The sequence below is a fragment of the Heterodontus francisci genome, chromosome 29 (assembly GCF_036365525.1).
Source record: "Heterodontus francisci isolate sHetFra1 chromosome 29, sHetFra1.hap1, whole genome shotgun sequence".
NCBI classification, from domain to species: domain Eukaryota; kingdom Metazoa; phylum Chordata; class Chondrichthyes; order Heterodontiformes; family Heterodontidae; genus Heterodontus; species Heterodontus francisci.
Genome location: NC_090399.1, coordinates 27682060 through 27702864, shown reverse-complemented (window position 1 = coordinate 27702864; position 20805 = coordinate 27682060). Strand labels below are relative to the sequence as shown.

The window sequence follows — 20805 nt, the reverse complement described above, 5'->3', positions numbered from 1 at the left end:
AGTCCCCACCCAGAGTACATTTTGTGCCCTTGCCACCTTCAGTGCTTCTTCCAATTGGTGTTCAACATGGAGAAGCACTGATTCATCAGCCGAGGGGTGGGTGGTCATCAGCAGGGGGTTTCCTTGCCCATGTTAGACCTGATGCCATGAGACTTCATGGGCTCCAGAATCAATGTTGCAGACTCCCAGGGCAACTCCCTCCCGACTGTATACCACTGTGCTGCCACCACTGCTGGGTCTGTCCTGCCAGTGGGACAGGACATACCTGGGGATGCTGATGTCTGGGGCATTGTCTGCAAGGTATGATTCCTTGAGTATGTTGACATCAGCCCCCAGTTGCCGTTGTCGGCACTTAGGTCAATGCCGGGTGGTCCGTCTGATTTCATTGCACTTCTTAGACTTAGTTAAGTGACTTGCCATTTCAGAGGGCAGTTAAGAGTGAACCACATTTCTGGGGGACAGGAGTCACATGTAGGCCAGACCAGGTAAGGACCAGCAGATTTCCTTCCCTAAAGGGCATTAGTGAACCAGTTGGTTTTTTACAACAATCGACAATGGTTTCGTGGTCACCATTAGTCTCGCTTTTTAAATTCCAGATTTATTAATTGAATTCAAATTCCACCATCTGCCTTGGTGGGCTTTGAACACATGTCTGCAGAGAACTAGCCTGGGGCTGTGGGTTACTAGTCTAGTGACATTACCACTACGCCACCACCTCCCCGTCTGTAGTGCTGCAGTGTGCTCAGTCTCTACAACTTACTTTGTCCCTCAATACTATGCCGCTTTCCTTACTGTGTCCCTCTCTGTTACTGTCTGCCTCTACCATGCTGTATGTTTTTCCCTCTCATGCGCTGTCTCTCCCCCTCTCCCCACTTTCTCCCCCTCTTCCTCCTCCCTTTCTACTCCCTCCCTCCTTCCCCCTCACCCCTCCCTCCCCTTCACCCCTCCCTCCCCTTCACCCCTCCCTCCCCTTCTCTCCATCCTAACTCCCTTCCTCCCTCTCGCCCCTTCTCTTCCTCCTCCCTCCTCTCTCCCCTCTCTCCTCCCCCTCTCTCCACCACACTCTCCCCCTCTATCTCTCTCTTCGCCCCCTCCCCCGCATGCCCCTTCACTCTCATCCCATCCCGCTCTCCCCCTCCCACTTGCCCATTCCTGCCGTCCCCCGCTGTCCCTCCGCCTCTCACCACTGCCCCCGTCCCCTCTCCTACTTGCCCTCCCCCGCTCGCTCCCTCCCGCTTCCCCTCCTCCTCCCCCTCTCGCGCGCTCCCTCTCTTCTCCTCCCGCTCATCCCTCACCCTCTCCCCGTGCTCCTCACCCTCTCTCTCTTTCGGTGTTCCTTGCTGATTTGTGCCCCCCTGTTTTTGCTCCAGGAGTGTGTGAAACCTGTGCTGCGAAGTGGGGAGAGAAAACACCGAGAGCTGGTGCAGCAGGTCCTGTATCTGTGCACTGAGCGGGCCCTGTGTCTGCTCTCACCATTCATGCCTTACCTGACGGAGGAGCTCTGGCAGCGGTTACCGGGCCGGGACCAGTGCAGCAACCCAAGTATCTGCATCACGCAATATCCCTGTGTCAGCCAGCTGGTAAGTGCAGGAGTAACTGGGGGGGAAAATCAGTGGGGGAGCTCACAACAGGGACATGGCCAGGGGGGTTGGTGGAGGGGGGGGTGGGGAGAGCTGGTGTAGGAGGGGTGGTAGTGACAGGCAGTTGGGTATAAGTGGTGGGGGGTGACAGGGGAGCTGGGTGTAGAAGGGGTTGTGGGGAGCTGGGTGTAGGGTGGGGATGGGGCGCTGGGTGTGGAGGGGTGACGGGGCGCTGGGTGTGGAGGGGTGACGGGGCGCTGGGTGTGGGGGGGTGACGGGAAGCTGGGTGTAGGGGGGGTGACGGGGAGCTGGGTGTAGCAGGGGTTGTGGGGAGCTGGGCGTAGGGTGGGTGACGGGGAGCTGGGTGTGGGGGAGAAACGGGGAGCTGGGGGTGACAGGAAGCTGGGTGTAGGGGGGGTGACGGGGAGCTGGGTGTAGCAGGGGTTGTGGGGAGCTGGGCGTAGGGTGGGTGACGGGGAGCTGGGTGTGGGGGAGTAACGGGGAGCTGGGGGTGACGGGGCGCTGGGTGTGGGGGGGTAATGGGGAGCTGGGTGCAGGGGGGGTGACGGGGAGCTGGGTGTAGCAGGGGTTGTGGGGAGCTGGGCGTAGGGTGGGTGACGGGGAGCTGGGTGTGGGGGAGTAACGGGGAGCTGGGGGTGACGGGGCGCTGGGTGTGGGGGGGTAATGGGGAGCTGGGTGCAGGGGGGGTGACGGGGAGCTAGGTGTTGGGGGGGTGACAGGGAGCTCAGTGTGAGGGGTGACGGGGAGTTGGGTGTTGAGGGAGGGAGCTGGGTGTAGAGGGGGTGATGGGGAGCTGGGTGTAGTGGGGGTGACGGGGAGCTCAGTGTGAGGGGTGAAGGGGAGTTGTGTGTTGAGGGAGGGAGCTGGGTGTATAGGGGGTGACGGGGAGCTGGATGTAGGGGGGGAGCTGGATGTGGGGGGGATGATGGGTAGCTGGGCATTGGGGGGGGTGACGGGGAGCTGGGTGTGGGGGGGTGACGGGGAGTTGGGTGTAGGTGGGGGTGACAGGGAGCTGGGTGTTGGGGGGGGTGATGGGGAGCTGGGTGTGGGTGGGGGTGACGGGGCAGCTGGGTGTAGGTGGGGGTGACAGGGAGCTGCTTGTGGGGGGTTTGACAGGGAGCTGCTTGTGGGGGGTTTGACAGGGAGCTGGGTGTAGGGGGGGTGACGGGGAGCTGGGTGTAGTGGGGGTGACGGGAGGCTGGGTGTAGCGGGGGAGATGGGGAGCTGGGTGTGGGTGGGGGTGACGGGGCAGCTGGGTGTAGGTAGGGGTGACAGGGAGCTGCTTGTGGGGGGTTTGACTGGGAGCTGGGTGTAGGGGGGGTGACGGGGAGCTGGGTGTAGAGGGGGTGACGGGGAGTTGGGTGTTGAGGGAGGGAGTTAGGTGTAGATGGGGTGACGGGGAGTTGGGTGTAGGAGGTTGATGGGGAACTGGGTGTTGTGGGTGAGCTGGGTGTAGAGGGGGTGACGGGGACTTGTGTGTGGGGGGAGTTGGCCATTCGGCCCTCCAAGCCTGCGCCGATCTTGATGCCTGCCTAAACTAACACCTTCTGCACTTCCGGGGCCCATATCCCTCTATTCCCATCCTATTCATGTATTTGACAAGATGCCTCTTAAACGTCACTATCGTACCTGCTTCCTCCACCTCCTCCGGCAGCAAGTTCCAGGCACTCACCACCCTCTGTGTAAAGAACATGCCTCGCACATCCCCTCTAAACTTTGCCCCTCTCACCTTAAACCTATGTCCCCTAGTAACTGACTCTTCCACCCTGGGAAAAAGCTTCTGACTATCCACTCTGTCCATGCCGCTCATAACTTTGTAAACCTCTATCATGTCGCCCCTCTACCTCCGTCGTTCCAGTGAAAACAATCCGAGTTTTTCCAACCTCTCCTCATAGCTAATGTCCTCCAGACCAGGCAACATCCTGGTAAACCTCCTCTGTACCCTCTCCAAAGCCTCCACATCCTTCTGGTAGTGTGGTGACCAGAATTGCACGCAATATTCTAAGTGTGGCCTAACTAAAGTTCTGTACAGCTGCAGCATGACTTGCCAATTTTTATACTCTATGCCCCGACCGATGAAGGCAAGCATGCCGTATGCCTTCTTGACTACCTTATCCACCTGCGTTGCCACTTTCAGTGACCTGTGGACCTGTACGCCCAGATCTCTCTGCCTGTCAATACTCCCAAGGGTTCTGCCATTTACTGTATACCTCCCACCTGCATTAGACCTTCCAAAATGCATTACCTCACATTTGTCTGGTAGTTCTTTCCAGCAGTTGTTACTTCTCTGTGTCGGGGGATATTCACCTTTTGGAGGCATCACACTCCAGCATTTTCTAGCCCTATTCCAACAGCCCGAGCATGATTCAGTATCATCTTTTGATCAGGTGCAGGGTCTCTGGTTTTTCTACCCTCCAACCGCCACTTAATGCCACCCTGGCTGAAACCAGTTCAACTCACAATTTGACCTCAGGCTCTCTCCGGGCATTGTGCCTCAGTGCCAAGCCAAGCACTGCTGAATATGAGCCAGCAGAGAGTCACTGAGTGGGGAGTGGGTTTTTGTACGCTACTGGCTGGATGTAAACCCCTGTGAATGGATGAGAACTGATGTTTGGCAGTCCCGGGCATGAAGGGTTAACTCCGCTGATCTTTGTTTTTACAGCCGGACTGGAATTATCCCCAGGAAGAGTCAGATTTCCTGTTTGTACAGGAAGTAATCCGTGTGGTGAGAACATTGCGCGCTGAATACCAGCTGACCAAAGCACGACCAAAACGTGAGTATATGCTGGGAATGCCACTCCACACATTGTGTACACAAGGCTGGTAAACACCCGGACACTGGGATACAATTTCAGGATAAACACCTGGGCACAGGGATACAACTTGAGGATAAATACCCGGGCACTGAGATACAATTTAGGGATAAACACCCGGATACGGGAATACAATTTAGGGATAAACACCCGGGCACTGGGATACAATTTAGGGATAAAGACCCGGGCACAGGGATACAATTTAGGGATAAACACCTGGGCACTGGGATACAATTTAGGGATAAACACCCGGGCACTGGGATACAATTTAGGGATAAACACCCGGGCACTGGGATACAATTTAGGGATAAACATCTGGACACTGGAATACATCTTAGGGATAAATACACAGGCACGGAAATACAATTTAGGGATAAACACCCAGACACGGGAATGCAACTTGGGGATAAACACCCGGGCACTGGGATACAATTTAGGGATAAACACCCGGACACGGGAATACAACTTGGGGATAAACACCTGGGCACTGGGATACAATTTAGGGATAAACACCTGGACACGGGAATACAACTTGGGGATAAACACCCGGGCACTGGGATACAATTTAGGGATAAACCCTTGGGCACAGGGATACAATTTAGGGATAAACACCCGGGCACTGGGATACAATTTAGGGATAAACACCCAGACACGGGAATACAACTTCGGGATAAACACCTGGGCACTGGGATACAATTTAGGAATAAATACCCGAGCACTGGGATACAATTTAGGGATAAACACCCGGCCACCGGAATGCAACTTGGGGATAAACACCCGGGCACTGGGATACAATTTAGGGATAAACACCCAGCCACTGGAATACAGCTTCGGGATAAATACCCGGACACTGGGATACAATTTAGGGATAAACACCTGCATTTGGCTGCACTGGGGTGATCCTTTCTGTGCCCCCTCCCCTCAATTAACCAGCCCCTCTGTATATTTTTCTGAAGTGTACGTCTCCTGCGACGCTGATGCGGGACGCAAGCTGGGATACTTCCTCAGCCCCCTCCAGACACTGTCTCGCTCAGGCTTCGTGGAGCTGCTGACCACTGGACGGAGTGCACCTGCGGGCTGCGCGATTGCAGTCGTCGACCAGCACTGTCAGGTTCACTTGCTCCTCAAGGTAGGTGGCAATCAGGTTACGGGCATCGCTGGCAATGCCAGCATTTATTGTTCATCTCCAGCTGCTCCTTTGTTCATTGTGCTTTAATTGGGTATTAATTGTATTCAGCTGGTGGTATTAATGTCATCATATAGAATTATAAAATGGTTAGGCACAGAAGGAGGCCATTCAGTCCATCTGGCCAGTGCCAGCTCTCTGCAAGAGCAACTCAGCCAGTTTTGCTCCCCCGCCCTTTCCTCCGTAACCCTACAGTTTTTATTTTCCCTTCAAGTGCTAATCCAATTCCATTTTGAAAGCCATGATTGAATCTGCCTCCACCACACTCTCAGGCTGTACATTCCAGATCCTAACCACTCGCCGCGTTTATTAAAAAAAAGTTTTTTCTTCATGACGCCTTTGGATCTTTTGTCATTCACCTTAAATCGGTGTCCTCCTGGTCCTTGAGCCTTCTGCCAATGGGAGCAGTTTCTCCCTATCAGCTCTGTCCGGATGCCTCATGATTTTGAAGACCTCCATCAATTCTCCTCGCAACCTTCTCTTCAAGGAAAACAGCCCCAGCTTCTCCAATCTATCCACGTCGCTGAAGTCCCTCATCCCTGGAGCCGTTCTCGTAAACCTTTCGTGCACCTAAAGTCTCTAAAGTCTAAGTGCATACAGGAGCAGGCTGAAAGAAGGGTTGTTGGTTGGAGGATTTTGTCTCTGTGAATAAAAGCTTGTACGTGTATAAAGACCAGACTCCAGGGTTCTTCGCCGCCTAGCTGTCCAATTTCTTAACACCCTCGAGAAGTTGGTGGTGAGCCGCCTTGAACCGCTGCAGTCCATCTGGTGCGGGTACACCCACAGTGCTGTTTGGAAGGGAGTTCCCGGATTTTGACCCAGTGACAGTGAAGGAACGGTGATATAGTTCCAAGTCAGGATGGTGTGTGGCTTGGAGGTGAACTTGGAGGTGATGTGTTTCCTGCTGCCATTGTCCTTTGGGATGGTGAAGCTTGTGTGTTGGGGACATGCTAGCGAACATCAGGCAGCTGGTAAGTTTCCTCACCCCAGGTCGCTGCCGATTACTAGTGGAGGCCTGGGGAGGGGGAGGGGGAAGCGTTACAACGTCCTTGCTTACCGGATTCCCCTGTTAGAGGACGGCTGCTATCTGACTATGAGGCAACTGATTCATTGAGTTACAGGGAATAAACAGCAGAGAAACAGGCCATTCGGCCTAACCGGTCTGTGCCTCCCACACGAGCCGCCTCCTATGGTAATTCATGTCACCCTATCACCGTCTCCTTCTATTGACTTCTCCATCATGTGTTTATCAAACTTCCCCTTAAACACATCCATGCTGTTCAACTGAACCACTCTCTGTGGTAACATGTTCCACATTCTCCCCACTCTCTGGGTAAAGAAGTTTCGCCTGAATTCCCCACTGGATTTATTAATGACTGTCTTATATTTATGGCCCCTAGTTTTGAATTCCCCGATAATTCCACATCTACCTCTCAAATCCTTTCATAATCTGAAAGCCCTCTATGAGCTTGCCCCTCAGTCTTAGACAAAAGGGCCCCAGCCTGTTCAATCCTTCCTAACAGTTGTTGTATCGTTCTAGTAAATCTTTTTTGCACCTTCTCCAGTGTGTTTTTTTTTTAATAATATGGAGACCAGAACTGTTTGCAGTACTCATAAACATGGGCTGACCAAGGCTCCTTACAAGTTTAACATGACGTGTCTGCTTTTGAATTCTATCCCTCTGGAAATTAACTCCAGTGCTTAGTTTGTTTTTCTTATATTAACCTGTGTCACTACTTTTAGTGAATTTCTACCTGCAAATCCCTCTGTTCCTCTGGCCCATTTAGGCAGTTATTTTCCATGCAATCTGTGGCTTCTTTATTCTTCCTACCAAAATGCATCACCTCACACTTAGCAACATTAAAATTTATTTGCCACTTACAAGAAGTTTTTTACGCAGCGGGTGGTAATGACCTGGAACTCGCTGACCACAAGGGTGGTGGAAGCGGAGACGATCAATGATTTCAAAGGGAAATTAGATGGTCACTTGAAGGAAATAAACTTACAGCGCTACAAGAATCGAGCGGGTTGGGGGGGGATTGGGAACGACTGGATTGCTGTGCAGAGAATGGCCTGGACTCGATGGGCTGAATGGCGTCCTTCTGTACCATAAGTGACTCTGTGATATGCTGATGATCAAATAGTCATAGAATAGTACAGCCCAGAAAAAGGCCATTCAGCCCATCGAGTCTTCGCTGGTACTTTTGAAGAGCAATCCAGTAGAGCAGGAAAGCCACTTTGGAGTGAAAAGCAGTTAACGTTTCAGGTCGATAACCTTACCACAGCTGCTGCCTGGCCTGCTGGGTATTTCCAGCATTTTCTGTTTTTACTTCAGATTTCCAGCGTTCGAAGTATTTTGCTTTTGTGCCACTGAAGCATGGCTTGTTTTTCATTTACAACATCTCACTCCCTCTCCCAATATTCTTCCTCCTTATTTCTCCGCCTCACCTAAAGTTCTGATAAGTCATACGGGTTTCCAGTTTCACAGTCCCTGTCTCACCGCTGTCTCCTTTCCCCTCGCCCCACTCCTTCCTTTCCCCTCACCCCGCTCAGCACATTTATTAATGCCGCCTTGCATTGTGTGTTTTTGGTCCTCTGTTACGGCAGAGTTGGGTCAGGGACGGGGGAATCCCACGCTCTGAATTCCGAGCTGACTCGGGTAATCTTTATTGCTCCGGGTCCCCGGCAGGGCGTCGTTGAACCGCAGAAGGAATTGGAGAAACTGGCAGCAAAGCAGCGACGTATCGGAGTGCAACTCTCTGCTGCCATCAGCAGCATGCAGATACCCGGCTATGAAGAGAAGGTTCCAGAGAGGATCCGTCAGGGGAACGCTCAGAAGGTGAGAGCTGGAGTGGGGTGGGGTGAGGTGGGTGCAGATTGGGACCAGCAGGATTTCCATGTCCTCCGATTTTGTAATGCATTCTGTCGAGCTGGGTCTGCCGCAGGCTCCTGGGCCGGATTGACTGCTCGCCTTCAAAGGCCGTCGAAATATCTCACGTCTGGGTTCAGGTGGAACCAGATCTACCGCCAATGGGCAAAGCTGTGGATGATCTGTGACCCATTGCCACGCCAGTCAAGCACCCTCCTCTTAGTGGGGCGAAAGTCGGTCAGGTCTGTCGCTGCCGCTCGGCAAAGCATCCGGTCACCCTGTGGTTATTTCGATTCACTCTCTTACCCCTACGTCCAACCCCCACACTGACACTCACACCCTCATTCCACCCCCTGGCTGGGTGGGCAGTACCTCACCCCAAGTGGCCACTTCCCACAGGTGAGCCTGGATGTTTGGTGCAAGGGATTTTGTACTATGGGGGTTGGGGGAGGTGGGGGGTGTCATCACTGCTGAGCCAACACTCGGTCCAGGCCCCGGCACCCAGTGATCTGGACTCTCCAGACAGGAGCTGAGCAAATTGGGGATTAATCTCCAGGACACTTGCTGCAAGCAAAACCTGGAGAATAATGACAGAGCCAATAAAGCACATTGTCTTCCTCATACAAAAATATTCTTTATTTGTTTTAAAACATGGGATAAAAGGGCCATTTGATTGAGTCAAGTATTAGCCAATTAGGCAATGAAGAGGCTATCCAATTTCCGATTGGCTGGGGTAGGCAATGATGGACCTGTCAAGCGACCAATAGCGGGAAAGCAGGGGCAGGGAGGTTGGCGGTCACCTGGTGAAACCTCCAGGAATCATTTAGCCAGAGTTGGCAACGCTCATCATGGGGAGGGATCTTTGACCTATGCCTTTTGTTTCTCCCTTCCCCCACAGGTCTGCTCTCTGCAGGCAGAGCTGGAGCGAGTAACACAGGCCATCCAGAGCTTGGAGAACCACCCGGACAAGACGCAGTGACACAGCCTAAGGGAGTGCAATCTGGCAGTACATGCGAGGCCAAGAGCCAGGAGTCAACCTTCAGAGACCCAAACCAGCCCCTTGACTGTTAGAGGGCCCTGTCATTGCGGAATGTCGCCGTCGCACAACCGCCACCGTGGCTAATCTACAGGCCTGGGGAGTAACCAACTCCAGACCCAGGCTGCGGCCTGCATCTCCAGGCCTTGGCTGTTTTGGCCTAAGCTTACAATTTAAGCCTGGGCTTAAGTACTTAAGACAATGCAGAATTTGGTGCATATGCTCGGAGATGGATGAAACAGCAAAGTCTCTGGAATAGAATCAGCAATCCTGCCCTTCCATTAGGAACGATTAGGAGAAATGGCCTGACTGTGGATAGTGAGGCTTTTATTTACAGAGCCTGGAGTGATGTTTGACTCTGGTTAATAAAAAGATTATTCAGGTCATTCGTGATGTTGAGTCTCACATTGTACATCTTTACAGGGGCGAGAAAGATCAAGTTTACACAAATCTACTTAAGCTTCATTCAAGATATATATAGAGAGGAAAGGACAGTGTCTGACCCACTGCCCCACCAAGTCCCAGAGAGAGGAAAGGACATTGACCCACTGCCCCACCAAATCCCAGAGAGAGGAAAGGACAGTGTCTGACCCACTGCCTCACCAAGTCCCAGAGAGAGGAAAGGACAGTGTCTGACCCACTGCCCCACCCAGTCCCAGAGGAGGAAAAGGACAGTGTCTGACCCACTGCCCCACCCAGTCCGAGAGAGAGGAAAGGACAGTGTCTGACCCACTGCCCCACCCAGTCCCAGAGAGAGGAAAGGACAGTGTCTGACCCACTGCCCCACCCAGTCACAGAGAGAGGAAAGGACAGTGTCTGACTCACTGCCCCATCCAGTCGTAGAGGGGAACAGCACAGTGTCTGACCCACTGCAGTACCTAGTCCCAGAGGGGGCGGGGAGAGGACATTGCCTTATTGAAACATCGTTCTGTATGAACTGGATTTGGATCCAGGGTGAAAAGTCAGTATTTTTCCCCCACCCTTTGATGACTTCATTTCACATGATCGACACGAAGACAGTGAATCTCGTGCCCAGAATTTTTTTTTTATGCTTTTAATCTGAGGCTGACCCTGTGTGATTTACACTGCTGAGATTAGTCCCACTTCCTTTCTGGACTGTACATGGCTCCTTCGAGTCTGAAACTTTTCATCTCTCATGTCTTGGGTTGGCAATAGCCTAATGTTGACTGTTATCGCAGCAACTGCTTCCTCATCCCACACACTCCTCGCCTCATTCCCTTCCATCCCAATTAAAAGCTAAAAACACATCAGGCTAATGAGCATCTGAAGGAGGAATGGGAGGTCAAAGGCTGCAGAATCCTCGGATGCTTCTTTCAATCTTCAAATGTTGATGTTAACCATTCACTAACCTTTCCTTTCTTGTGCTCAGTTCTCCGTGTTAGTTTCTGAGTTCTCCAGACTCCTGTGTTCCCATAACCAAACCTTCATCCATGTTGTCGTCCAGCTGGGTGGGACTGACCTCACCTGCTTCCATTCTTCACTGTCCAGTCGTGGCCAGGGAATCACCTGCCATGGCTTCCCCTCCCGCTCCCACACTGTTAATCTCTGGATCTATCCTTGGCTCCCAACTCATCCATGACCCAGCTCTGATCGAGGCTTTTGTTAACACCTTCTGATCGCTCCTTGGCTCAATGCCTCTTTCTTTGTTCCCTCACTCCTCTGTGAAGTACCTTGTGATTTTTTTTTTTCTATGCTGAGCATCCTGTGTGAATACAGAACACAAGGCTTGTGTGCTTGATGTGCTTATAGACTTTTGAAAGGCGTTTGGCAAAGTACCATTTGTTAGCAAAATTGATGCTTGTGGGATTAAAGGGACAGTGGCAGAGTGAATACAAAATTGGCAAAGAGACAGAAAGCAAACAGTAGTGCTGAACCATTGTTTTTACAGACTGGAGGGAAGTTTACAGTGGTGTTGCTCAAGGGTTGGAATTAACACCACTGCTTATTTTTGCTATTTATTGATTTGAACTTGGATATATAAAGGATAACTTCTAAATTTCCAGATGACATGAAACTCAGAAATGTAAGCAATGAGAAGAATGACAGAAGACTTCAGGAGGACAAAAACAGACTGGTGAAATGGGCAGATACATGGCAGATGAAATTTAACTTAAGTATGAAATGATGCATTTTTGTGGGAAGATTGAGGCAAGACAATATAATAAAACATGATACGGAAACAGAGGGACCTGTGGGTATAGGTACATAAATCGTTGAAGGTGACAGGACAAGCTAAGAAGGATGTTAAAGCCAAAGATCCCATATGCTATTTTATTAGAAGAGGCAAAGAAAGGAAGTTGTGCTAAACACTGCTTTGGCCTCACCTGGAGTATTGTGTCCGATTCTGAGCACCACATTTTAGGAAGGATGTCAAGGCCTTCAAGAGAGTGCAGAAGAAATTTATTTAGAGCAGACCACAGATGGGGGAACTTCAGTTATGTGGCAAGACTGGAGATTCTGGGGTCATTCACCTTAAAGCAGAGAAGGTGGTTTGATCAGAGACCAAAAAGGTAACCTATGTGTGGAGGCAGAAGATGTGGATATGGTTCTTAATGAATACTTTGCGTCTGTCTGCATAAATGGGAATGCTGTAAACATTGTAGTTAAGGAGGAGTGTGAAGTACTGGATGTGATAAACATAGGGAGAGAGGAAGTATTAATGGGATTAGCATCGTTGAAATGACCAGGGCTGGATGAAATGTACTCCAGGCTGTTAAAAGAAGCCAGGGAGGAAATAGCAGAAGGTCTGACCATCATTTTCCAATTATTGGAATCAATTCTGAGAGCCAGGATAAACTGTCACTTAGAAAGGCACAGGTTAATCAAGCATAGTCAGCATGGATTTGTTAAGGTGATGAAAGGTCACTGACCTGAAACATTAACTCTGCTTCTCTCTCCACAGATGCTGTCAGACCTGCTGAGTATTTCCAGCATTTTTTTGTTTTTATTTTGGATTTAAGGGAAGATCTCGTCTAACTTGATTGAATTTTTTGAGGAAGTAACAAGGAAAATTGATATGGGTAGTGCAGTTGATGTGGTCTACATGGATTTTAGCAAGGCTTTTGACCAGGTCCCACATGGCAGATTGGTTAAAAAAATTAAAATCCCATGGGATCCAGGGGAATGTAGTAAGCTGGATACAAAATTGGCTCAGTGACAGGAAACAAAGGGTAATTGTTGCCAGGCATTTTTGTGACTGGAAGGCTGTTTCCAATGGGGTTCTGCAGGATTTAGTACTAGGTCTCCTGCTTTTTTGTGGTATATAAAAATGATCTGGTTGTAAATGTAGGGGGAATGATCAAGAAGTTTGCAGACAACACAAAATTTGTTCCCATGGTTGATAGCGAGGAGGAACAGGAGGCTGCAGGAAGATATCAATGGACTGATCAGGTGGCAGAAAAGTGGCAAATGGAATTTAACCCACAGAAGCGTAAGATAATGCATTTGGGGAGGTCAAACGACGCATAGGAATACACGATAAATGGGAGGGTACTGAGAGATGTAGAGGAAGTGAGGGACCTTGGAGTGTATGTCCACAGATCCCTGAAGGAAGCAGAACAGGTCTATAAGGTGGTTAAGAAGGCATACGGAATCCTTTACTAGCCGAAGTAGAGAATATAAGAACAGGGAGGTTATGCTGGAACTGTATAACTCATTGGTTAGGCCATAACTTGAGTACTATGTGCAGTTCTGGTCACCTCATTACAGAAAGGATGTAAATGCACTAAAGAGGAGATCTATGAGGTGCCAGGACTGGGAAAATTGCAGCTGAGAGGAAAGATTGGATAGGCTAGCGTTGTTCTCCTTCGAACAGAGGAGGCTAAGGGGAGATTTGATTGCGATGTACAATATTGTGAGGGGCCTGAATAGAGTAGGTGGGAAGGGCCTACTTACCTTATCGGAGAGGTCAGTGACTAGGGGGCATAGATTTAAAGTAATTGGTAGAAAGATTAGAGAGATGAGAAAACATGTTTTCACCCAGAGGGTGGTCGGGGTCTGGAACTCTCTGCCTGAAAGGGTGGTAGAGGCAGAAAACCGCATCCCATTTAAAAGGTGCCTGGACATGCACCTCAAGGCTGAGGTACAGACCAAATGCTGGAAAGCGGGAGTAGGCTGAGTGGCTTTTTTTCCAGCCCGCGCGCACACGATGGGGCAAGCTGCCGCTTTCTGTGCCATAAACTTTCTATGATTCTATGTTCAAAATCATTAAGGAAGGAGAAGGCAGGAGGGTCAGTAACCAAAGGACACAGATTTAAGGTGATCGGCCAAAAGCCGAGGCCACATGAGGACACTTTTTTTATTGCACAGGGAGTTGTGTTCAGCAGCACCACCATTTTAAAATGCTCATCCTCACTTTCAGATCCCTCTGTGGCCTCGTCTCTCCTGATCTCTGAACCTGCTCTAGCCCTACAACTGTGACGTGTATCCTTGCTTTTGATTACTCCACCATTAGCGGTCATGCCTTCAGCTGGCTAGGCCCTAAGCTCTGGAATTCCCTTAACTGTGTACCTTTAAGAACTGCTTGAAACCTTGCACACTTGTTTATAATATCTCCATCTGTGGCTCACTGTCAAATATTGATTGATAATTGCTGCTGGAAAGCACCTTGGACTGTTTTACTCGGTTAAAGGCATTATTTAGCTGCAAGCTGTTATTATTACCTGGGTGTGAGGAGTGTACAGTGATTACTTGTGATTTGTTCCAAAAACTGTAAACAGAACAAAGTAAAGAACAGTTTTTATTTCATTTTTCAAAAAAGTCACACAAGTAATAAAATAGAGAGGGGGGGGGGGGTGGTGGGGAGAGACAGAGAAATAACCAACAGCCAATCAGCATGTCTTGCAGAATTAACTCCTCCAAAGACTGGGCAAGTGTCAGGCACACAAATCCTTTCAGTCTCCTGGTATCGCACACCTCGTCATTTTTATAGATTTGAGGGAACTGGCGAGGGATGCGATTCCGCGGGAAACAATCTGATCTTCTCTGATCAATAGTTTGTCAAACCCCAGAGGGAAAGGAAACCTGCAACTACATTGTTGCCAGTCTCAGGGCCACATCAGCTAAACACCCAAACACAGAGAGTGTGACACCCCACCCATCATTTACATCAGATAGATTTCCTGCATTGCCCTCCTTGGTTCTTTCCCCTTTTAAGGACTTTGTTTTAAAAAGTTTCTGCTGTACAAAGGCAGTGTGTTTTCTTCTTTCTAAAATAAAAACCATTAAGCTCCCTGTCTGTCACTCACCCCCGACTACAGAAGTGGTGTAAATTCCCATGTAATAATCAGCAAGGCCACATTATTTTCCTCTCGGGACTCCTGCAGGTGTGGACTCCATATGTGCCGACTCTTACCTCCCACCACCATTATATTAACAAGCCTAAACTGCGCAGAACAGCTTGGATGGTCTCCTCCAGCCCTCACCTGACACACACTTTCCAGCAGTGATGATCAGGAGCAGGGAAAGGCCTGCCTGATTTTTACCCTCTCAACGTGGTGGAACTGAGGCCAATTTTCGCTCCATTCCCCCTCTCCCCAGCTACATTCCCCCTCTCCCCAGCTACCACCCACCCCTCCCCTCCCCACCCCAACCCACACACCACTGTCTCCTTCTCTGGGTTCTGCCCAGGCCCTGATTCTCCAACCTGTCCTCTGGCTGGCACAGATAGTAACCCCCACCGACCTAGGACTGGTGCAAGCTGGAACTCGGGAGACACTCGGTGCCCAAAAACCAGACTTCCCCGGGTTCCACCCGACCCCCACGAAAGTATGGTTATGGGCATCACATGGCATTGGACTCGCCAAACAAGGGATTGCCAGTCCTCCAGGAGTGTCCTGGAATTTCCTTGAATTTAAGATTAATCTCCAGGGCACTGTTACGACCCAGGAGGGGGAAAAAAAATCCAAGGGGCATATGGGAGAATCTTCTCATTTTTGTATGAGCATTTCATTAGTTTAAAAAAAATCGGAGATGGGATGGGATGGGGAGAAGGCTGTTTGATTGGATGATTTGCGAGCATCAATATGATGACCAAGAGCTGTGGGAAAGCGGGCAGCGTGAGGATGGACATATCGGACGACCAACCATAGGTGGGCCGGTTGGAGGGCAATCAGAATTGGCAACCCTTACATAAAATAGATGGATGGGCGAGAATCGATCCAGGTAAAATCAGAGCAGACAATGCTGGAAGCACTCAGGAGTTCAGGGTTCAGGTAAGTGCCCTGTAACCTTGAATCCCGTCAAGTCTCCATTGCTGCTGCTGCTGAGCTGCTGAGCATTTCCAGCATTTTGTGGCTTGATTTTAGATTTCCAGCATCAACAGTATTTTGCTTTTCACAGGTAAAATCAGAGCTCAGTATCAAGGCACAACACCCCCCCCGCCCCACCCCACAAACCTGATTGTGTCTCCCCTCTGAGAAAGCGGGGTGTGTGCAGTCAGGACAGACCTGCATTTACAGCCCTCGAGATCCATGTACCCAAATCCCAGTCTCAGAAAACTGGGGGTTCTGATGGTGGGACCCAGTTGTACACTAACACACTAGGCCGCAGTCTATCAAAAGGCTGGTTCTGCCCACATATCTTGCACTCTGCAGTCAAACCAGGATCCACCCGAGCCACACAAACACCCGCCTTGCCCAGACTATTTTTTTGTTCAAAAACATCTGAGATATTTTTGGAACTAACAAAACCGGTCGAAGAAAATGTTAAAACATGTATTTTAAAAAATACATTTATTTGTGCCCGAGGTTTGCCTCACAGCAGTGTCCGGGGGAGGTGAATCGTTAATTGCTGGAGACTCCAGGGCAATGCTAGAGGGTTGACAAACCTACCCCAGAAAATGGCGAGCTCCAGCCGCGCTCTCTGAGGCAGCGAGTGGGCACAGCGGTGTCAACGGTGAGGTGAAGATTGAGGCAACAGGATGACCTCCCCAATTGCTGGCATAACATGGCTCTCAGGAAACTCTGGGATGTAGCATCTTCCGTACCTGAACTTGTCCTCAATCACTCCCTGCCCCCACCCAAAAAATAACAATCCCAGTGTCTTTTTTTAAAAAAATAAGTTGGCTCAATAATATCCGCTACGTGTAAATTCCTGCAAGAGTCTCTTAACCCTAGTTAACCCATTCCCTAGCCACACAAACACACGGGCAGCCCATCGCCACCTGAGTCCCAATCACCTTGGTCTGCTCACAGGAAAACCTCGTGGAAAAAAATATATTGTGATTCTCCCCACTCCTCTCTTATTTGATGCATTCCACCTTTCAGCAGAACACCCAACTCCACAGAAAAATAGTTCCATTTAAATCCAGAGGGATCGATGTAAAACGTACAAACATCTGTGTTTAATGAGATCAGAGCAAATCAAGTCACAGCTTCAGAGAGAAAAACCAGAGTCACATTTTACAAACATCCCAGGTTTAGAAATAGATGCTGTATAAGATTTAGATGTATATTTAAATTTATTTACAACTGTTGCCATTCCCCTCGCCTCCGCCACCAGATACATTAAAAGGAAGGAGGCAGCTCTTCCAGGGAGGGGGCTTCCAACTTTCAAACAGACAAGTTTTTCTACAAAAACTATAGAAATTGCTGGAAGTACACGGAAGGCATCTCTGGGGAAACGTGCTCTCTGCCTGATGCTCATATATATATTTTATATATAAAATGTGAAATAAAAATAGAAATGGTACTGAGCTTCAATGATTGATCACCCTACCAGAGAGGAATGTGGGAAACATGATCACTGATTTAAACACCCACAGGCGATGGGAAGAGTTCCCCACCCTCCCCCAACCACCCTCCGCCCACTCGCCCCAGAACCTGTGGATCCCTCACATTCGTGAGGGTGGTGTCTCAGTCAAAAACCCTGGTTTACTGCCTGAAATTTTCATTTCATTCACATTAACGGGCATCATATTATGTGTAGCGCGCTCACGATTTTCCAATCGGGTGCCCACTGCATGAGACACCCGACCAGTAAAACTCTGGGCCCCGCAATATCCAGTGCGCCTTTCAGTAGACTTCTTTGCTGAAAGACTGATTCGGCATTGGAGAGGTGAAGTGACTGGAAAGGAGATGTCAGTGTTGCATTGATGTCAGTGACAAGGTCACCATGCTACAACTTACTTACCCTCTCCTTTAACCTTGCAGTAGGTAGATTTCCGTCTTTTCCCTCTCCCTGGGCAATGTGCATTGTCTGGGTTGAGTGTAGGATGTGTAAATGAATGGAAGGGAAATTGAATGGGTCCAGTTTCTCTGCCATGCGCACCTCCCCCACCCCCCACCCCGAGTTTCTTTCTCTGCAAGAAAAAGGTGAAAAACTAGCCCACTGTTTAAATCATTTATATTCCAACCCCCTCCTCTCCCCATGAAATAAACCAGGGCCGGGCCTGACTGCTGTTGGTCACATTCAGTGTCACTGTATCTAGATAGAGTTTAATGCCTCCGGTACTGGCGCAGAGGAAATTCAGTTCCTTCTGCAGTGGGATGGCTCTTGCAGTTGTTTATAAATTTCACTGTCGTGTTTCAGAGACTGCCGACACCCCAGTAACTGCATCCCACATCCTGCCAGTCGCTGCCCTGTGCTGTGTTAATGTAAAGGAGCTCAATCTCACTCTGATATGATACTGCCTCTCGACCAACACAATGCTGCAGGGTCAGAGGGAAAGGGGGAGGTGGATGTGGGGAGTAATTTGGGATGGGGGTAATAAAGACATGCAAATCCACAGCAGCCAATTAGACAAAGCTCAACCCTGACCCCACACCATCAGATCAGCCCTGACCCCACAGCTGTGTACTGTAAAGTCACCCCAACCCTAACTCCACAGCCATCTACTGTCGGGTCAATCCCAATCCTGAAACCACCCCGCACCCCGCCCCCCCCCAGCTATCTGTCAGATAAACCCAACCCTGACCCCACAGCCATCAACGAGTCGGGGTTGATCTGACCCACAACCTTTCTGGACAAATAAGGCTCTCGTTTTAGTATTTGGTCACTGGGATACACCCCTCCCCCTCCCCTGCAGGATGTCAGTCCAAACCTGCTTCAGTCAGGTTCCTTTTCCGGGGCAGTGAGCACTCGGAGTCAATCGGGATGGGGACAGATTACACGATTCTAACCACCACCCAGCAATCTTTCCACCGCCTCTGCCCACTCTCTGGCAGAGAGGGGCTTGGGGAGGGGAGGAGAACAAAAAACAAGTCTTGAAGGGCACAAGAGGCAGAAGGGCAGTGGGCGTGGGGCTAACTCCAGGAGGGGTCGTAGCCAGTCCAGTCTTTGGGGGGTGCCAGGTAGACCCTGCGGCCGCGGTACATGAAGCTGACGATGCCGCGGTAGCCAGCTCGGGGCACACCGGACTTGAGGTCGTCCATGACGCCCAGAACTTTGGCGAAGGCTTTGAAAGTGTCACGGGAGGAGTACTGGACCCTCACCTGGCGCAGCTCCATGCGCTCATTGCGCTGCAGCTCCTCCACCCGCAGGGCCGGCACGCTGTAGACCCGCTGGGGGAAATCCAGGTCGTAGCGCTCCTTCTTGAGGTAGGACAGGTCCAGCTGGGTGAAAGGCACAAAGTGGTCGTTGAGCTTGATGAACTTGAGGTGCTGGTCGAAGAACTGGCCATTGCTGACCCCCTTACGGCCGAAGGTCATGGTGCGGGAGACCTCGGGCCGGATGCAGGACCGGTCACAACGCTGGGCAGGGCTGCGCATCCAGTCATCCCAGAAGGCGCCAGGCCACTTAGGTTCTAGCTCCTCCCAGGTGGCCTTAAGCAGCATCCAGCCCAGGCCCGGGAAGAAGTCAGTGCGGTACAGGGCCTCAGGTTGCTTGGTGTCCACCATCTGTTCCTTGCCATTGTCATTCCAGGCCGAGGCGCACCACAGGCTGGGATCCTCCAGCAGCAGTGGGAAGACGGCCCTGAAATACTCAAAGAAGTCTGGCGCCACCTCCAGATCGTCCTCCACGATGATAGCCGCCTGGTACTTGAAGGTGTGGAAGACCTGGTTGAGGGCCCAGCGATAGTGTCTCGAGATCTTGTAATAACCCTGGAACTTGCGGTGCTCGGCCGGCACTCGCAGGTCAGTCAGGTCCGGCTGCCGGATGTGCATCACCTGGTCGCCGTATGAGGCAATTACCTTAGCCGTCTCCTCGTGACCGCAGTCCTGGCTCACCAGGATGGGGAAGAGTTCCTTGGAGGGCCGGTAGTAGAGCAGCTTGTCCAGGCACCGGCGGATGGTGGGACGGTCGCAGCCTATCACCAGCACGGGAAGAACCACGTCCTTGACTTGGGGGTTGCCACCGGGGGCGATGGTGCCCCCCGGTGCCGGCGGCAGTGCCAGCCGTGTCTTGCCCCGCTGCCACAGTCCCCGGTGGCGCTGGATTTCCTGAAGCAGCTTCTTCTGGTCCTCCAGCTCCATCTCCACCTCCTCGGCCACCTTGACCACCTCGCGGGTCAGCTGCTCGGGGTCAGGCCCTCCCCCAGCCGGTGGGCGGCCCAATAGGAAGAAGAGCAGGAGCAGGTTCCAGACGATGAACAGCAGCACCCCCCAGACTATCACTGTGGTCCGCCGCAGCATTCTCTCCCCGTCCGCGTGCTGCTCGCCTCCCCCCACCGTCAGTCCAACTCCATCAACCTGTGGGGAGAAGGGGGGGGATGGGGGAACAAAGGGAAAAAAAAGCACGGGATCAGACATGACATGTCAACGGCAAGAGTTAATACACCAACTAAACAAGGCTTCAAACAGAGTCTGGAGTTACAGAGAGAGACACACACTGACAAACTGGAGTTAGCGAGAGAGGGACAAAGAGAGAGACGATAGACTGGAGTTAGAGAGACAGAGACAGACAACAGACTGGAGTTATTGAATGAGACCGAGAGAGAGAGACAGACAGACAATGACAGACTGAAGTCAGAGAGAGAGAGAAAGAAAGAAAGAGAGCGAGACATACCAACAGACTAGGGTTAGAGAGAGAAGGAGACAGAGAGACAACAGCAGACTGTAGTTAGAGAGCGAGAGAGACACACACACAAAGATAGACTGAAGTTAGAGAGAGACACCGACAGACTGAAGTTAGACAAATGGAGAGCGAGACATACATACTGAAGTTAGAGAGAGAGAGGCACACACACATACAGACAGACTGAAGTTAGAGGGAGAGGAGACACTGACAGACTGAAGTTAGGGAAAGGGAAAGAGAGAGAGAGAGAGAGAGAGAGTCACTGACAGACTGAAGTTAGAGAAAGGGGGAGAGAGACGGACAGACTGAAGTTAGAGAGAGAGAGA

At 50.8% G+C, this 20805-nt stretch overlaps 2 protein-coding genes across 5 annotated transcripts in view; one reads left to right on the top strand and one right to left on the bottom strand.

Annotated features, from left to right (window-relative positions):
* Window positions 1-9891, top strand: part of vars2 (valyl-tRNA synthetase 2, mitochondrial) — a 118716-nt gene extending 108825 nt beyond the window's left edge. The window contains exons 25-29 of the mRNA XM_068008991.1: window positions 1371-1580; window positions 4264-4375; window positions 5371-5543; window positions 8290-8439; window positions 9368-9891. Of these exons, the coding sequence (XP_067865092.1) occupies window positions 1371-1580; window positions 4264-4375; window positions 5371-5543; window positions 8290-8439; window positions 9368-9448 (726 nt within the window). The 3' untranslated portion in view covers window positions 9449-9891. The remainder of the gene's footprint in view (window positions 1-1370; window positions 1581-4263; window positions 4376-5370; window positions 5544-8289; window positions 8440-9367) is intronic.
* A 4357-nt stretch (window positions 9892-14248) lies between these two features.
* The window catches only part of LOC137346204 (alpha-1,3-mannosyl-glycoprotein 2-beta-N-acetylglucosaminyltransferase-like), a 32513-nt gene continuing 25956 nt past the window's right edge, over window positions 14249-20805 (bottom strand). For all 4 annotated transcript variants that reach the window (XM_068009618.1, XM_068009617.1, XM_068009619.1 and 1 more), the window contains one exon: window positions 14249-20154. In XM_068009618.1, the coding sequence (XP_067865719.1) occupies window positions 18769-20154 (1386 nt within the window). In that variant the 3' untranslated portion in view covers window positions 14249-18768. The remainder of the gene's footprint in view (window positions 20155-20805) is intronic.